Source organism: Calidris pugnax, unplaced genomic scaffold (genome assembly GCF_001431845.1).
Source record: "Calidris pugnax isolate Ruff unplaced genomic scaffold, ASM143184v1 scaffold183, whole genome shotgun sequence".
Taxonomy (NCBI): Eukaryota; Metazoa; Chordata; class Aves; order Charadriiformes; family Scolopacidae; genus Calidris; species Calidris pugnax.
The window spans coordinates 787,264-805,734 of NW_015090930.1; the positions used below are offsets into that span (position 1 = coordinate 787,264).

Genomic DNA, 18,471 nt, shown 5'->3' on the forward strand with positions numbered 1-18,471 from the left:
CCAGGCTACTTTTTCTGATGTGCTGTGTACTTAAGATTCAGAGAGTTAACACATCTTTCTTGTATATTTGAAATTAGTATGGAGGGATTTTATTTTTTTTCATTACTGTGGGCTGCCACAAAGTGGTTTTCTGAGGATATTGTATCCCAAGTCGCCTGGAGGTCTTACCATTTTGCTTAAATACTGTTATTTTGCTTGAGTCTCTTTCGTTTATTTAGATTTCTTATGTACATATTTACTTTGCACATACGAAGTTGTATTTGAAATGCTGTGTCCTGTGTGCTGCACCCTGGTACAATGGGAACTTCAACAAACCAGAGCAGTGTTTCGGAGCTGGGGCCATAATAAGTGGGAAGATGCTAAGTTCTTGTTGGAGTTGAAAAGGTTAACAGAGGTTTCATTGCTGTAATCCCCTCCCTGAAAGGGTTTTGTAGAGTAGACAGAGCCAGACTTTTCTTAGACCTTCACAAACTGTGTGAGAAGCTGAAAGCAGTGTAGTTGTGACAAGATGGAGCACAGTGTGCACTCATGAGCTTGCTGAGAATTGGGGTTAATTTGTTCATTCTGAGTTGTGGGTGGGCTGCTTTCAGTGTATATCCTATCTGACTTGCAGCCACTAGCTCAGATATCCATGCAGCATGGATCAGTCCCTAATGCTGTGTTCTCCACCATGGTCATGACTCTACAGTTGGCAAATACCTCGGCATGTACATACAGCAAATGCATGGGCTGCCCACAGAAATACTGTGCCTGGTAATCGGCTGGGAGTGTGACCACAGACTCTCTGTCTACAGTTCAAGTACAAGAGTGGAACCTCAGGAAAAAATAAACCTTTAAAAAATGAATTCAAGGCTGCATCCAGGGGTACACAGCTCAAGGTCCATGGTTAGAATAACTATGTGAATAGTGTAGGTCAGAGGAAGAACACTTGCAATCTGCAATTTTTCTATAAATTTTTAACAAAATTACAGCACTGCTTCTTCTAAGTGGTTTCCTTTGCCATAACCTTGCCCAGAATAAATTGTGAGGTGTAATTGTGGTTTTTCCTCATCTACCTGTAATTACGGGCTTAGTAACTCTGTCATCTCAAACACTGTAATTACTATTGTGAAGGCTTGATTAGGGCTTTTTAGTTACTTGTTTCTTTTGGTTTTCTTACACCAAAAGGAGAAACGTAGTGATGTCGAGAATCAGTCATACAGAGAAGGTGTAGAGCAGGTCCAACAAATGGTGTGCCAGAGGAGTCAAGTACTGAAATCTGCAGCAGCTGAGAAAGATGGTCTGGAATCTAATCCCCCAGTTTCTGTGCCTGAGGTAACTCACATTTTCTTATTTCAGGCTACATTTGTCAGAGTCTCTGAATTTTTGTTTCCACATGGGCTTCAGCTGAAGTCTGTTATAAAACAAGAGACATCAAAATCAAGACCATTGTCTATAGTTCTGCTTTATGTCCATGGTAGATTTGAACTTCATCCACATCATATTTTTCAGTGGATCTGTTCAAAAGAGCAATATTGGTTTTCAAAGCCATCATAAACAGTCTTTATTTTGTGATTTTAGAGTTTAAGTTGTTAATCAATACAACTTCTTTTCATGTTATTATAGTTAGCTGTGATAGTCTTTGCCATCATAAGGAAGGCAGATCAGAAAACTGAAATCCAAGGGTGATCCAGCATAAGAAAATAAATGAAATAAAATAGAGAAAGGAGAATCAATAACAAAGTACATTACTAAGTGACATTACTAAGTCTCTTCTTAAAGAGTAAGGGTGTTACATCACAAGTGCCCCACGACTACTGATCCTTGGTCACCATGTTCATAAGTAGAACGTAGGGCCAGATCTAATCTTCACAGTTAAATCTATGGGCAGGTCCATAGCTGGCGTGTCCATTGGCAGGTCTTACCTGGGACTTGCACATCTACTCTAACTGGGAACCACAACAAAATCTCCCAAAGGTGGGTAGACAACATCCACAGCCTTTGCTTTGTCCACTAAGTGGGTCACCTTGTCATGGAAGGAGATCAGGTTTGTCAAGCAGGACCTGCCTTTCATAAACCCAAGCTGACTGGGCCTGATCATCTGGTTGTCCTGTACATGCTTCATGATGGCACTCAAAATGGTCTGTTCCATGACCTTCCCAGACACCAAGGTCAGACTGACAGGCCTGTGGTTCCCTGGATCCTCCTTCCAGCCCTTCTTGTATATGGACATCCCTATGGGAAACACCAAAACTATTATGTGGGGAGATTTGACACTATCTACATGTGTGTGACTGGGGAGGCAGTGCCACGGTGTACACTGAGAACATTATACAAACCAGCAAAACACATACACAGCAATCCCGAGGTTTTTCTTAGTGTCAGGGCGCTTACTTTTCTGTGTGTTTCAAAGCAGTTATATTTCAGTTTGGTAAAGTGGATTTCGTCCTCTGTGATAACTTAGTTGAGTTTTTCAGGTTACTTCAGTTCTGTGGCACTCCAAAGTCTCTTAAGATGAAATCTTATTTCTGAATTGATACAGCTATTATGGGTGTGTATATACAGAGAAATGGAAAAGTTCTCCCATTGACTATTGCATGAGTGGTCCCCTTCAGTTTTGACTGAACGTAACCAAAAATGTTCAAATAAATGCAATTATTCTTTTCTGATAATATCTACAAGTTGCTACAATATATGTATTTCCCACACTTGTAAGCAGGTATATTTTGGATGGCTCATGAGCCATAGAGAGACAGATGACAGTGATGGCTTAGTGATATGGCTGCAGGGATAGCTGGCTGCTTCCTAGTAAAATAGTATCAAAAGTAGCAATACAGTACGTTTACCAAACAAGAATTTGTTTTGTTCTTGTTTTTATATGTTTGTACCATGGAGAAGCTGACACTGTAGCCATATCAGTGTATATGTTTGCATTCACTCACATAAGGTCTATATGTGGAACAGATACAGGCAGGTACTGGGCAAAGGGAAATACAGAAAGATTTTTAAGGTATTGCCGTGTAACCCAATAAACCTGTGACATTTCATTTATGTTTTTTGTCTGCGATAGCTGAAGGTGATTTAGAGGGTTGTTTTATATCTAAACTGGGGGTGGCTAAGAGCATCCACTTGGACAGTGAGCTCAGCTCAGCTGGTGGGCTGTTAAACCTGGCCACACCACAAGTGACTTGTCTCCTGTCATTGTGGGACTCGATGGCAGTGCCAGGGACTGGCCCTGGAGCCCCTCATTCCCTTCCTCCCCACCCCGATTGAGTAATGGCTCCCTAATGCTCTCGTCTTACGCCTGATTTCGGATGGCACTTGTGGCAGTAGCAGCCATGGCTTTGTGTCACAGCCAAGCTGCTTCACGCATGAGTCGCCCTGTGGAGAACAGTGGGAGAGATGGTCCTGGTGAAGGACACAGCAGTATATCAAGGCCAGGTGCTGAGCACAAGGAATGTGGATGTGAGGAGAGGTTAAAGGTCCATGAACGTGTAAGGAGGAGGGGGAGAAGACAGGAGAGACCTGTGAATTTATCAGTAGCAGAGGTGGGTGCAGGGAAGATGTTATTCCTAGGTGGGGATATCAAAGTTTCAAACTTAAAATGATGGGCAGAGATTTCATAGCTATCTGAGCACTGCTTGCAAGGCAGCGTGACTGCAGAGGGGGGAGTATTGGTGGAGGTTCCAGTCTCTGGGTCCTGGCTGACCCACAGAGGCTGTGGGGGAAGCACCAGCAGGATTTAGGTATGCCTTAAACATGTGAAGCGAAGTTTTGCAGTCAAAAAACTTGTTACTTTAGGACCTTCAGAAATAAGAATTCTGTTTTGCATTGTAGGACACAGGTGCAGAAGTGGTTGTCCAGAAGGAACTGTTTCCTGGAGTGCAAGTAAACACTGAATATTCTGAAGAGGAAGAAAAGGTCAATGAGCTGAAAAATGGAGTAGCTGAACTGGATATCGTGCTCATAAATGAACAACTAAAAGAGCTGGAGGTATGGAAATTGCAAAGCAATTCCTCTTTGTTAATGGAGTGATACACTTACAGAATTATTACTCACTTAGCCAAAACAAAATTGTTGCATATATTCCTATGATTAGTTAGTTTGTCTAGCAGGTAATCTATAAACACTCTTCCTTAATGCAAATATGTCCACTTAAATACCGTATTTTGTACTGCCCTTCTAAGTTGCAGTAATAAATACACCTATGATTGCACGTGTGCTTTCATGATGTGTGCAGGCATCATGTGTGCTCATTTACATGTGACTGAGCAAGTGTATGTTTGTAGATCTATCAGCATTTAACTGTATTTTGTGCTAAAAGCTGAAAGTGTTTAAGATCCTCTTCTAATTCTCTCTCTTTGGGCTTGATTGCAGAATTTACAAATGGAACTGGAAACGTGGAAAGCAAAATCATTGTGTCCCAGTCAAGAAGCGTTTCCCAATGCAACAACAGGATCAAACAGAGCAGAGCTACAAACCCCAGAGCCCGTGGTGCCCTGCTGGGACAGGCTGCTTCAAGAACTAGATGCTGTTAAGGCAGTGAAGCAACAACAGTACTGTTTAATTAATGAGTACCAGAAAAATCTTTCTGCCGTGCGGTCCTCAATGAAAAATTTGTCAACAGAAAAAGATAACATAAAAATGTAAGTAGAGTTTTGCAAAATATCACAGATATGAAATACTTTTTTATTTACGGAATCACCAGTTCTAATTCTTTTCTGAGCACTTTCTGAAAATTAACCTTATTTGATAAGAAGAATTCTGTGGCAATAAATAAGTCTACAGTACCTATTGGTTGTTCAGCCTGGAGAAGAGAAGGGGGAGTCTCCGGGGGAGACTTTATAACGACCTTCCAGTGACTAAAGGGGACCTACAGGAGAGATGGGGAGGGACTCTTTTTCAGGAAGTGGAGTGACAGGACAAGGGGTAGTGGTTTTAAATTGGAAGAGGGGAGATTTAGATTAGATACCAGAAAGAAATTCTTTGCTGTGAGGGTGGTGAGACACTGGAACAGGTTGCCCAGGGAAGCTGTGGCTGCCCCATCCCTGGAGGGGTTCAAGGCCAGGCTGGATGGGGCTTTGAGTAACCTGCTCTGGTGGGAGGTGTCCCTGCCCATGGCAGGGGGGTTGGAACTGGATGATCTTTAAGGTCCCTTCCAACCCAAACTACTCTATGATTCTATGAATTCAGAGGTAACCAATGCACACAAAATATTTAGTACCGTTTATGAATTAGCCTTCAACACATGGAGCTAGCATATGGGTCCTAATGATGTATTACTATAATTCAAAAATCTTCAAAAAAAATTGATAAAGTTCTTAATTTACAGCAAAGAAACTGAGGAAAAAATGGAATTAAAATCTAGCTGCTAAATGTATTTTAGGTGGGAATTTCAAAATACTCCTGGAAATAAAAGATGAGTAGGTAAATTCGAATGAGTAGATTAATTTGAATCAATCTTGAATGGGATTTTTTGAAGTTTTTCTCATAACTTTTATCTTCATTTTAAATCAGAAATTACTATAAAATGTTATTTTACATGGAGATGACTTAACAATATTGTTGATTTTGAAAAAAAATTTAGTTTAACTTTAAAGAGAGCTTACATTCCTTTAGGAAATGATACCTGCTATATTAGTATATACTGCAGTTTTAGAGAATGTACATTAGTATGTGCCTTTCCTTATCTAGAAATAACTAATGCTGTACAGATAAAAAATAATGATACTGCAGTGGTGGTTAGGAGATTTGTGAGAGAATATTGAAAGATACATGGGATTAAGTGAATAAAGTGAGTGAATCGTTCTCTAAACAGTGAGATTCTATTTTCAAAATGTGTCGAGGAAATATTTTAGGGGAGTTTTTGGTTGGATTTTTTGTTTTTTAAACACTACTCCTGTATTTGGCAGGGGTCCTATGAACAACACGGTTCTTCTGGAGAAAATTAAGGCCTGTATAGAGTCCTTACGAAAAGCAAAAGATGTCTTAAACCAGTTGAAAACTCAGCAAGAAAGTTTATCTCGGCATTTAACGTGCATGGATAAAGTGTTAACCGAAAGCCAAATGAGGCAACTGGAGCAATGGTGGCAACACATGGAACAAACAGTGCAAAAGAAACATGATCAGGTTGTGGCAGAAATCGATGAATTTAATCTGCTTATGAGTAAAGCACAGGATATTCAGAGGCTGATACAAGAACAGTATTTACAAGCAGAGTCATATTCCTCATCTGAAGGAGAAGCCAAATACCCTGTACTTTGGACCACAGAGCTACAGGACATTAAACATGGTCTTTCCCTATTAAAAAGAAGGATTGAACTGCAGATGAAAAGAATTTGGAGTGATCAAGAGAAGGTAGCTTTGGAGAACTCTATACATGATTTGCAGAGCAAATTGGAAGCATTATCAGCACAACAAGCTCCTCAAGAGGGTGTTCAGATTACTGGTCCTGCTCTCATCAAACACGAGATGATGAAGAGGCTGAAAGAAAATATCTCATGGGTTAAAGATTTGCTGTCCTCTCTTGATCAGAAAGCAGCGCTTTTCCCCAGTGATGTTAAATCACAGATCAGAAGTTGTCAGCTTATGAGCACAGAAATTGTAAACAGGGAGCCTGTGATTGTGTCACTGGATTATGGGCTCCAGCACATCGTTCCCAACTTGAATCCGGAGGAGATCTCCGATATGACCTTCCTTTTACAAACATTGCAGAACTCCTACAAGGCTCTTGTTTTAAAATCAGCTCAAAGATTACAGCACCTCGAGCTCCAGCTGGAGGAGAGGCAAAGACTTATTGCAGAAGTAGAAAAAGTTCACTGTCAGCTTCGAAATGCTGAGATGCTTGCTAGGCCTGACAGGAACCAAACCAGCACGTGGTCAGAATTGATCAATCAACAAGCCATTTTAAAGGAGATTTTAAAGGACATAAAGGAAATAGAAGGGCTTATTTCATCCCACTGTAAAGAGAGTCAGGTCACAGCTGGGGAACTGAGCCTGTCTGAACAACTATTTTTGATTGATCAGTTAAGAAGTCTGAAGAATAGAGCAAGGAAGACACAGAGGCAAATTCAGAGTAAACTTCATGAAGTAGAAAAAAAGATGTCTGTCTACAGAGAGTTTGCTGAAGGAATAACTTCATTGCAGCAAGATCTTAACGATCTACAGCACAGTGAAATGAACCTCGAAGAATTACTAGGTGCCAAGCAGGAAGTGAAGAATAAATGCAGAGCACTGAGAGAAAAACTATTAGCTTTTCAGTCCAATTTGTCACAAATAATCAAGTACAAAGAAATCTTTGAATGCGTAGGTCTAAAATGGGACTCAATGCAGCCAGATGAATTGCAAACTCAATTTTTTAAAATTAAAAATAAAATTATAGGGAAGATAAAACGCATTGATAATGTTATTAGGGAATGGGATGAGATTCAAGCATTGCTAAATGAAATCCAGACTGTGACATCCACTGTAAGAAAAGAAGCTTACTTCCTGAAGGATAGTTCTAGCTCTTCTCCTGCTGAGAATCTTATATCTGCACAGATTCTGTTGCAGACAGTTCAACAAATCTTGTGCTTAACCCAGGAGGTAGAAAATCAACTAAACAAAAATGAGGTCTTTGATACACCGTTCAAAGAATCCAAGAGGAAAGAAATCAAGAGCGTGGAAAAAGATGTTGAGAAATTGAATCAGTTTCTTCTAAACTTGGTCTCTGGTCTCCAGTGTGTAAACAAGGAAGATGTCCAGAATGAAGTAGAACATATGTTCCACATCATAAAGCATATTCAATTAGAACTCCAGCAACCGCTTGTGATAGACATGAAAAATATGCAGTATGAAAAGATGCGATGGGAAGGAATTCAGAATATGATGCAAGGAAAGTTCTCTGATATTAAATGTATAATGGAAAAAGAGAGGGAAAGCCAAGAAGAAAAATCTCTTGTTCCTGGTATAGAAGCAAAATTAGAAACACTGCAAGATCATGAAATACAACTGAAGACAGACATTGCTGCCCGTGTTGTAAGTATATTTAGTAAAAGTAAGATATAGCCATATGTCTTTGCCCAATAATTTGATTAGGTGTTTGTGACTGCAGTGTTTATATCTTCATTAAGTTTATCCACTTCTTATTCTAATAATTGAATTGGCCTGTCATTTTCTCTGCACTGGTGGATATGACCGGAATCATATAAGACACTAAGGATACAAAGAAACAGGTTGTATTTGGTTTGATTATAATCAAGCAATGGGGATTAGCACAAGAGAAGAAAGGTAAAGGGGGTGAAGGGAAAGGTTGTTTTGAAATATTGAGCTGAAGAAAGACCAGGTCCTGGAATTATTCTTGGGAATGATTTTGTGTAACGTTTTCATAGTGACAATGATATAAAAAACCTGGAAGTTTTTTGTTTCTACAATAAATAAAAAGCTTACCAGTTGGGAATGATCAAGGGGAGTAAAGCACAGGTCAAACCAATGTGATCAGGCCTCGCTCAGGGAGGGTGAGCAAAGGAAAGGCAACGGGGATTCAAAGCTTTAACTCAAATATATGATAAGGCATTGCTGGAGGATCGATCTGATTCTTCATGATTCTTCCTTCAGGAAAAGGTCCACTCAAACTGGAACAGGTGGTGTTGGAGGGATAAGGAATTTTGAGGGCGGTTAATAAAACTGAATTTGCTCAACCTCGTAAGCTGAGGGCAAGTGGGAAATCTATCTGAGAAATGTAATTAGGCTGGAGGGTAGACTTAATGGTTGGAAAAGGACTCCTGAAGCTAAAGGGCAGTGAGAGAAAGGAGGAGAAAGAATTAGTGAATAAATTTATTTTGGAAACTAGAAGCATGGTAACCTTCATAGCAGAGAGGTTCTGAAACTGTGTCCTGGTCAAGAAGATCTATGTCTTGACTGCCCAAGAGGTCAATGGATACAAATGAGGAAATATGAAGTAGTAGCTAATAAGAGGGGGAGGGACTCAGCATCCCTGATGGATTTATGGTCCTGCTGCCACATTTTCTGGTTTGCTGTGCTTCATCTTCACTGCTTGGGTATTTTGTGGGAAGCACAATGACAAAGTTCTTCTGCTGTGTGGGAATCCAAGAGCTGGCAAAGTCACCAATCATTCTGTGTAGAAATACATCAGCAGGTTTAGTGAGAAGCAGTTTGGGAAGTCATAGTGGAGATATCCCCTAGAGCGAAATAAAACATCAACCTGTGGGCTTTCCTTGTCTGAACAGGACTTATACTGCCATGTCCATAAGGGATCATATGGTTCTTGTGTCCTGCCATCCTCCTCTCTGGACTTATCCAGTATTGGCGGTTCCCTCATAACCCCCGATCCTGTGGTTGAGGGCAGTCCACCCACAGGTTACTGTGTGGATTGCTCTGTGACTACCTAGGTAGCAGAGTGCGTTTGCCATGTGTCCTCCCTCACTTCTGTAGGCCAACTCTGGGAGCATTGGTCTCAAGGACAACAAGGTGTGAGATTCTAAGAAGACCATCTGGTGATCCAGAGGAGCACAGCTGTCTTTATTGATTGTTCTTTTGTCTTTTTAACGCTTTCAGAGTGCTCTACAGGAGGCGTGTAAGACCCGTGAGCTTTATGCCAAGGCTGTTCAGAGGGCTGCCGGGTTCCTGGAGGACTATGAGGCTCAAGTCAAGTCTGCTGCAGCAGAGCTCGATAGCTCAGAGGACATCTGTCAGATTCCACAATGGAAACAAGAAGAGTTCAACTCTGTAAAGTCTAGCATAGAAAACCTGTGCTCCAAGCTGAAAAACCTAGTGAAACCAGAAGACAAAATATGTCTGGAAGACACTTTAACGGAACTAGTCAATAAGAGTGTGGCATTAAGGGAGAAGGCTCAAAGAAAGGAAGCTGATGAACAGAGGTAGGTTTAAGAGATCTTCCCAGATCACGCTCCATATTATGAGAAATTTGACTGATAATAAATGCAGCGTTGTTTCTGCTCTGATAGAGCCAGAAAGAACTGTAAGCATTTCTGTGGTTCCCAGATGTGATTGTAACAGAAGGAAAATTACCAGACAGTAAGCATATTAGTAATAATTTGTAATTTAGTAATTATTAAATTAGTAATTTAGTATTATTAAATTAGTGATAATTTGTAATAATAGAGTAATTTTTAGTATCTTCCATAAAGTATGTGTGGGACTCAACTGAGTGTCGTATGGTACCAGAATCAGAAGAAAGCACATTTCCACAGTCTCTAGTTCAGTGCTGGTAAAGGTTAGAATAATTTTCAGAGGGGCCCTAATGCATGTCTGCCATAGGCTATTCTATGGCTTGAGAGAGTAAAGAACAAACCAGACACAGGCCATAGTTTTCTTCCTTCAAATATAGGTATGAAAGAGATCTGAAGGGCCTTCAGATACATGCACAAAAAAAGCTTGGGAGATAGAGTAAAGGATTTTTAAATTGCTTAGTCATGATCCAGTGCTGCTGGTTCTGTTGAGCATAACCTTAAAATCTGCTTTTAAAATCAAAGAATTGGGTGACTTTAAAGGCTTTGGTAATAGAAACAAGATGATACGATACAGAAATAAGGAATTGGAACTGTACAGACCATGCATAGTAGGGACAAACAGAATGTGTGTTGCAAACTGGGAGCTAATTTTTGAGAACATCTGAGGAGGATGGAGTCTTAAATCAAGACATGCAACCTTATTGAGCAGCTCCATGGATGATGCATGGATATACATACCTATATTTCTTTACCTCTGGGGCGTTTGTACCTGCGTATCTAAAGTATCTCAGCTAGTGGACCAGAAGCGTATAATAAATGCTAATTGAAGATAGCTTGCAGTTCAGGAGATTTTTTAATACTTTTTTTTTTATTCTAGTGGGCATTATGGCTGAAGAGAGGAATAACAACAATAGATTTTAATTGATCTGTTAATTGTTTCCTACAGGTATTTTGAAAAATACAAAAGCTACACAAAAACCAAAGATAAGGTGTGTGATAATCTTAACAATCTGGAAAAGATGCTCAGCCAGTCTTTGTCTCAAATACCAACATCTTATAAAGAAGCTTTGGAGCACTTAGAAGAAAGCAAGGTAAGAGAAGCTCTGAAGAACTTGAAAAGATCGTGCAAAACTGTGATACAGCAGCTATGCACACCATAGGATATCGTAGTAGAAAGAAGTTAAATTCTTTTTCCTGTATTTATATATATATATATAAACCCACAGAATATATACCTATAAAAAGATCAGGTTATAATAGGCCATGTAAAAAGAGTACATCTTCTTGCTGCAGAAATCAAACATTATCTGTGCTTAAGGTAGTGTTGCATTTCTGTTCAAATTCCTCGTTACTTCTTTGCAGGACCCAGGGTGATCAGATTTCTAACATCGCTGTTGGTTTCCCTCAGAAGTGAAAGTTTCCCCACCCAGCACTCTTACTGCCTGCCCCCCAGACTTCTCCAATAACCAGCCTCTTTGCTGGCTTCTCTTTTAGTACTCATCGTATTACAGCCTTGCCATCTTATACATCTGTAATTCCTCCTCATTCCTCTTCCCTTGCACATAACCAGAAAGAAGTAAGAACAAGCAGATTGCCGGGGCACACCGCTCTCCTGTTTGTTTTGCTTGTTTTATTTACTCCATCTTTCTCCACAGTCTCAGCCAACAGGATTCTCTCATTGCAGCCTTATTTAAGCTCAGTGGAGCGACTGCCATTTTATTAAAGAATCCTAATCGTGTAACTGAATGCTTGAAAGGCTGAGAGAGCTGGGACTCTTTAGCCTGGAGAAGAGAAGGCTGAGGGGAGACTTTATTAATGCTTAGAAGTGTCTAAAGGGCAGTTTGAGGGAGGATGGAGCTGGACTCTTTCCAGTGGTTCCCAGTGACAGGACGAGGGGCAACGGGCACAAGCTGGACCATGGGAAGTTCCACTCAAATAGGAGGAAGAGCTTCTTTCTGGTGAGGGTGGCAGAGCCCTGGAAGAGGCTGCCCAGGGAGGGTGTGGAGTCCCCTTCTCTGGAGATCTTCAAGCCCCACCTGGATGCCGTCCTGAGTGATGTGCTCTGGGCAACCCTGCTTTGGCAGGGGAGTTGGACTAGATGATCTCTAGAGGTCCCTTCCAACTCTTAACAATTTAGTGATTCATTAGCACTTCTGACTGTACTGTTTTATTTATTTACTTTTTTGCTTTTTTTCCTATAAGATTTTAGTCTCCAACATCGACTCAGCTGAAGATGATCTTGTGAAGCTGAGGCAGGTCTCTGGAGAGCTGAGGAGATTACGCAAGGGAAGTGACAGGGCGCCGGGCAGGATTGTCACAGTACTGTGGGAAAATTGGCTGGGTCTGCTTGAGGCAGCGAAAGGGCTGGAAATTAACTGTGAAGAACTAAAGCAGGAATGGAAATTCATCAATGAAGAGGTGAGTTGTTCAACAAACTGTAAGTTTTCAGGAATGTGGTAGGGATGGAGCCCTCAGTAAGGTGGCATGGAAAGGGCTGAGATCAGTGCAGAACATAATCTCCCACCCGCTGATCGGCCAGTTACCCACAGCCTTTCTTGAACCCGGAGTCAAAAATGATGGCGATACTTAGAGTACAAATTCTCTGAACCTAGAACAACTCTGCGTGTGGTGATGTGCTTTGTTAGAGCAAGCTTAAATGTTTTGGCACGTTTCAGAGGTTCAAGCTCTCTGGCTGTGTAATTACCAGTAGTTAGTCATGTGTATGACTGAATGAATAATGTAACTTAAGGTGATGGAATAAAAAAGCACTTTGTCTCACACTTTGACATGCTGTTTACTTAGCTGGAACGAGAAACAATAATTCTCGATAAGCTCCAGGAAGAACAGCCAGAAAGTCTTAAAGAGAAAGAAAAGGCCACCAGAGAGGAACTGTTAGAACTACTAGATTTTGTGAACTCATTTGAGGAGAACATCAACCAGCAACAGCTCCTCTTGCTCTTACTTCTTCACCGAATAAGAAACATTCTGAATACACCTGAAAATACTGAAGCAGAAGCTGCCCTTCCCGCCTTATGTGAGATAAAGGCAATGCAGGAGCGCTGTAAAAAGTAAGTTGTGTGGAATTTCTCTTGAAGATACGACATAGGACTACTTACAAAAGGCTGCATTTATAGGATATTGAAGACTATCTAAAAGCTGTAATGCACTCAAAAGATAGTGAATACGCTACTGGGTCAGACCAGTGCTTTGTCTAACCCATCTGCTGTCTCCAGCGTGGGCTTTGGGAGATAGTAGTTCGGGGGAAGACTTGAACCTGGCCATATCCTGCGTGGCCTGCAATTTGTGTTCAAATGTAGAAGGGACACTGGTCAATTTTGGAGGCTCCAAGCACTTGTGAACTTGCGTGAAATGTGTGGGTCTTGCACTCTTACTAAAAATCAGACCTTGTACTTTTTGCAATAATGCAACTTTTGCCTTACTGAGTGACGCTGTTTAAAATTTGCCTCAAACGTGGTTTTTTTTTTTGCAAATCTGTGATAGCACTCACCCATCTCCACGCCTGCTTTTTGACATGGAAATCTTTGATGTTCATCTTCTGCTCTGCCAGTATTTTCTGATTCTCCATGCTATCTGATTTGGTCTACCAAAGATACTTTGTCTAGCAATATCTGAAGATTCATTTCTGAAGAAACTGAGACAATGAAGGACAGAAACTCAAAGATTTAGTTACAGAAAATAATATAAAAATACATATAAATGTGGTTCCGGATATATATTTTTTTAAAAATAGCTGTATTAAGCATGCTCTTTGATTACTCCTACTTAGTGTAAAGTCTAACACTTGGTATTTTCTTACTGGAAATCTTTCATAGGTTGTATGAAAAAGCTCAAGACCATAAGGATTCTGTACAAGCTGAGATTCAAGAGAGGAACAAGATCACTGAAGAAATAAGTGCCGTGACAAACGCGTTACAGAATGCTGCATCTGCGTTATCGCAAGATGCCACTGGAAAGGCAGGACAACTGGAGGTTGGTAACGGAGCTGTTACTGTGTAGGGGCATTAGGAATATGTTCTCTTTTATGCTGGGGCTTGAACTTGCTCTAAATAAAATTAGTGGCAAAGTTATATGCATGTGCACATTGACTTACAGAGAATGAATCTGGCTCAGCAGAATATGACTGGACCTGCTGTGTCCTTGGTCTGTGTTCCTCTTCTTGTATGTGGTTGAGCTAGCAGACATAGATGCCTTTCCAGATGGCAGAGAGATTCACAGCCAGTTGCATGCCTTTTTAGGAAGGACTGCTTAGTGTACATCTTGTGCCTCTCCCCCCTCTGAGTACCTAGGCAAGGCAGCTTCAGAGGCTCTGGATTTGATGTACCACATCAGGAGGTGAGCCTGGTAAATGCTTTTTAGAAAACAAGTTGTCATCAAGACCACAGTCTCCACCAGCAGCAGCCAGCACTGTGCAGCAACCCAGTCTATACATTTCTATCATTTCAACATGTTGTTGTTATCCTGCTTTGAATTGTTGACTTTATGAAACAGCAGTACTCCTAACACTTCCTGTTACTTATTTATTGTTTCAATTTAGTCTCATTGTGTTTATATTACTATCTTAATTTTTAAATATTGATCAAAAATTATTTTAATTATATTTGAGTTATCTTTTAACTACAGAACTTTATCGTTTATTTATTCTAGCCTACTAAAGTCTAATACAAATTTGGTCTCTTTTTCCTGTGTCTTATATAAAAGCTAGTTGTGGGTTCCCACCATGTATTTTCCTTAGGACGTGGATGCTTGAAGCTGGCAAAGGGCTAGGAAAAATGCAGAAGCCAAAGACCATAATGGCAGATATGAGCACTTTCCTAGGGGTTAGCATGAGACAGAAATGTTAACTAAATCTTGGGGAAGTTCTGAAAACCCATGAGCCAGCATGACTGTGGGTCTGCTCTTCTACTGAGCTCTTTGAATCCAAGAGGAGATGTTATCACTGCAGAGACTTGACACCTGCTCTTTTGCTTGATATTCCAACTGTGCTACTCTGGGCACCTAAAACTCACCCAAAATTGGGTTTAGACATTGCTCCTGTTCCTGAAGCCATCAGAACAAGCAAATGTTAGCAGCAATCCCGTCCAATGATTTCTTTGTAGCAGTATATCCCAGGGGGCCTGTTCCTTTTGTGAAAATTCAGCTGAAAATATTGAAAAATTCCTTAATTTTACCTAATGCAAACACCAGTAAGCTAAAATCTGCAGGGCAATTTCGTCCCTGCTTCCAAAGAAAACCTAGTTTATATAAAATCTGTAGCATTATTTGGGACTCCGTTGCATTTACTGACTGGAAGTACCTATTTGTTTTGGAGCCTAATGTTGAAACTGATTCTTTCAAATTCAAGTCAGGGAATCTGTAAACTCTCATAAATGTTGGCACAATCGTTATGGGACCATTTGACAACAACAGCCTGCTCTGTGGTAGCATTAGCCACACAGCTGTTTCACGGCTTGCAGTTTTTTAATATCAGACCCTGTTGTTGTGGGATGACAGGAAATCTATCAGACTTAACATATTTCTTCTGCGCGTTGTATTTGTGCGATGGAAAAGATTCCCAAGTGGAGACTAGGAGTTAATGGATTACCATTACCTCTGATTGAAAAATAAAGGTTGTTGATTTTAATGTCTTTCATTGCTTGGTAGGAGCTTTAGATCATTTTCCCCAATAACTTGAGTTTCTCAAACAGCTGAGCACTGGCGAAAAAGAACCATAAAGCAAACAAACAGAACTTTCCAACTTGAAATTCTAGAAAACCTCCAAAACAAATGAGCTTCTTCATTCTTTCTGCAAGAGGACTTAGATCGGATTTTATTTCTAGGCCACAGGCCGTAGACAGTTGTTCAAGTTTCTTTTATCTCATAAAACCTACATTCTTCATGCAGAACTGGAAACTACTGTTTCGAAAGGAGCCTGCTGTGCTGCTCTGCATAATTGCCTGAAAGCAGACACTTCAGCTTCGAACCTGTTGCTTTTTGTGGTCTTTGTGGTGTTTACAATAATGAAGGAATAAACGGTGGCTATTAAACGTCTCTCAAAGAGAAACTGCACTTTTGGCAGGAGGGGGAGAGCACAAAGGTTAACATTTATTCCTAGGAGCACTGGAAATGATTACTTTGCTATACCTGTCGATAAACACCAGTGCGTCAGTTGCCTGGCGGGGAGCAGTATCAGGTTTAATTAATTCTCACAGATTGGAGCGCATCATTTGATTAAATGAGTGAATATTTCTCAAAGTTAATCTGCTCGCAGAGATAGTCAAATTTGGTTTGATACCACAAAAACAACTTTTCCAAACCATAATAATGGCAGGAAATATAAAACACAATATGTATGTATGTATATAAATATACACATTTACACACGTGCATCTGCGCTCAGTAAAAAAACTGGGTAAAACCGCTGAAGTTATTCTTAATTTTGTAGGAGGTTCAGAGTGTGGTTGGTAAAGAAAGTCAAACTCTAAAGGATATAATGGAGAAACTCCGGATCAAGTATTCTGAAATGTATACAATAGTTCCTGCAGAGATTGAAACACAGTTGGAGGACTGCAAGAAAGTATTGCAAGACCTAGAAGAAAAGGTAACTGTTGATGTGCTTTTCATATTTACCTTTTTGTGATCTATAAATAAGTACAGAAATATTTGATGAATGTTGTAACTGTAAATTTCAACTTGCAACACTGATTATTTTCATTTGCATTTTCCTCCCAGTGAAAATGTGTGTGAGGAGAGATTCCTCGTGTTAACTGTTTCGTTTTAGAAAACCCTTACAGTAAGCAGTGTGAATATAGTATTTTTCTTTTCTGCTAAAGGAGGACAGGCAGAACCACTTGCAATACAGTCTTGGATATGATATGGATCCTGTCTTCTATCCAGTCTGATTCTTAAACTGAACTGGTAGTCAAAGTTGATTGGGAAGTTTGTACAGCTTAACCAAGAAGGTATTTTTAAAACTGAGTTATAAGAGGAATTTGAAACTGAATTATTATTATTTTTTTTTAATCCAGGTTGCACACACAGTGTTGTATCAGGGCATGGTTCTTTATACCACTAGTCAGGACACGGTTCCATTCCTTTAAAAGCAGGCAGGAACTTTAAATAACTGAATAACATTGCCTCTGCTTTTTGCAATGTTTTCTACCTACAGGGGGTATAAACAGTTAACTGAAAGTGAAATTAAAGGAAAAAGGATTAATACTGTAAGTTTGAGGTCAAATTTTAGCCTGGTATAATTATTATCATTGTTATTTATTCATCTGTGTTACTTTTAAAAAAGTAGAAAAAAATCTTTCAGTTCTCTTATTTCAGAAATAATAATGTTTAATGCCAATTTTAAAGGCTAAATCTCAGTTAATTTGATAAAACTTGAAAGTTTAATAAAATAATTTCAAAATCCAGTTACTTGTTACTGTCTGTCAGATTATTCATTCATTTTATGTTGTATTAAATATTTAGAGACACGTTTATTACAGCTTATTAGTTTAAATTTGGTTAACTTTGTAGTTCCTGTTTCAAAACAGAACCAGTCTTTTTAGAACCAACAACAGGGTTGGAGAGAGAAGGAGAATGGCAGTAAAATGGCATTTATTGTTTTGGGGTGGGTTTTTTTGTTTTTTACTTTCTTTTACTGAGATAAAAGATTATCCCAATGCACATATTACACATTGGAGTGAAAGAACTGGTCCTGGAAACTAGATTTTCCACATTTAGGTAATGGAAAACAATGCAAACTACCTTGGAATTTTTTAAAATGCATTTAGGAAACACTAAATCCTAGTGGAACTGAGCATGAGTTTAATTACATACTAGGAGATACCAGCATCTGTTAAATTGAATTAACTTGTCATATCTTAAAGGCATTCTGCTTTCTTCTAAATCTGCTAACCTAAAAATGAAAATAAATCGTGCTTTTGATCTTGTGCATTTTATCTGAAAAATACAATAAATTCATCCCAGTAAGAAGTCTTGAAATTAAAATCCTACCCTACCACTGAGCAGAGTATTGACAGATGCGGCGTTTTTTCTGAAGAAGGATAGGAAGCCAGTACTTCATCTGCTTTCTTATTTCCAACTGTGTCATGTCACTCATCCATGTTTCTCTTCTATTTTGGAAACCAGCACTACCAGCATCTAGAATTTTTCATGTTTACTATACTCCAGGATAGCAGTAATGGTGAAGCATTTTGTGATTACAATTTAAGTTCTTTTTTCCAGAGAGTCTTAGTCACCAAGTACGGACTTTATAGCTTTTTTTGTATAATCACAAGTATTTGAGGGGAGCCCTGTAATTCTTTTCTCTATACATTTATTTTGATTAATGCAATTTTATCAGTACAGTACCTTATAGTTATTATTATATTGGTCTGACACTACATATTGGAATCTATAAATAACGTTAATAACATTAAGAAATAAAATTGGATAATTAATGTATTAACTAAATAATGATCTTAATTCCTCTTGTTGACCCTAATGGCTAGCAGGGTAAGAAAAAGCATTGCTT

The 18,471-nt window shown here is 39.5% G+C and overlaps 1 protein-coding gene across 4 annotated transcripts in view; it reads left to right on the plus strand.

The window, feature by feature from the left end:
- Positions 1-18,471, plus strand: part of SYNE2 (spectrin repeat containing, nuclear envelope 2) — a 154,161-nt gene that overhangs the window by 36,526 nt on the left and 99,164 nt on the right. For 3 of the 4 annotated variants that reach the window (XM_014951607.1, XM_014951609.1, XM_014951610.1), the window contains 10 exons: positions 1,168-1,314; positions 3,817-3,972; positions 4,357-4,625; positions 5,892-7,995; positions 9,535-9,857; positions 10,897-11,041; positions 12,153-12,368; positions 12,753-13,018; positions 13,784-13,940; positions 16,393-16,548. In XM_014951607.1, the coding sequence (XP_014807093.1) occupies positions 1,168-1,314; positions 3,817-3,972; positions 4,357-4,625; positions 5,892-7,995; positions 9,535-9,857; positions 10,897-11,041; positions 12,153-12,368; positions 12,753-13,018; positions 13,784-13,940; positions 16,393-16,548 (3,939 nt within the window). The remainder of the gene's footprint in view (positions 1-1,167; positions 1,315-3,816; positions 3,973-4,356; positions 4,626-5,891; positions 7,996-9,534; positions 9,858-10,896; positions 11,042-12,152; positions 12,369-12,752; positions 13,019-13,783; positions 13,941-16,392; positions 16,549-18,471) is intronic. The other variant, XM_014951608.1, reaches the window with a different exon arrangement.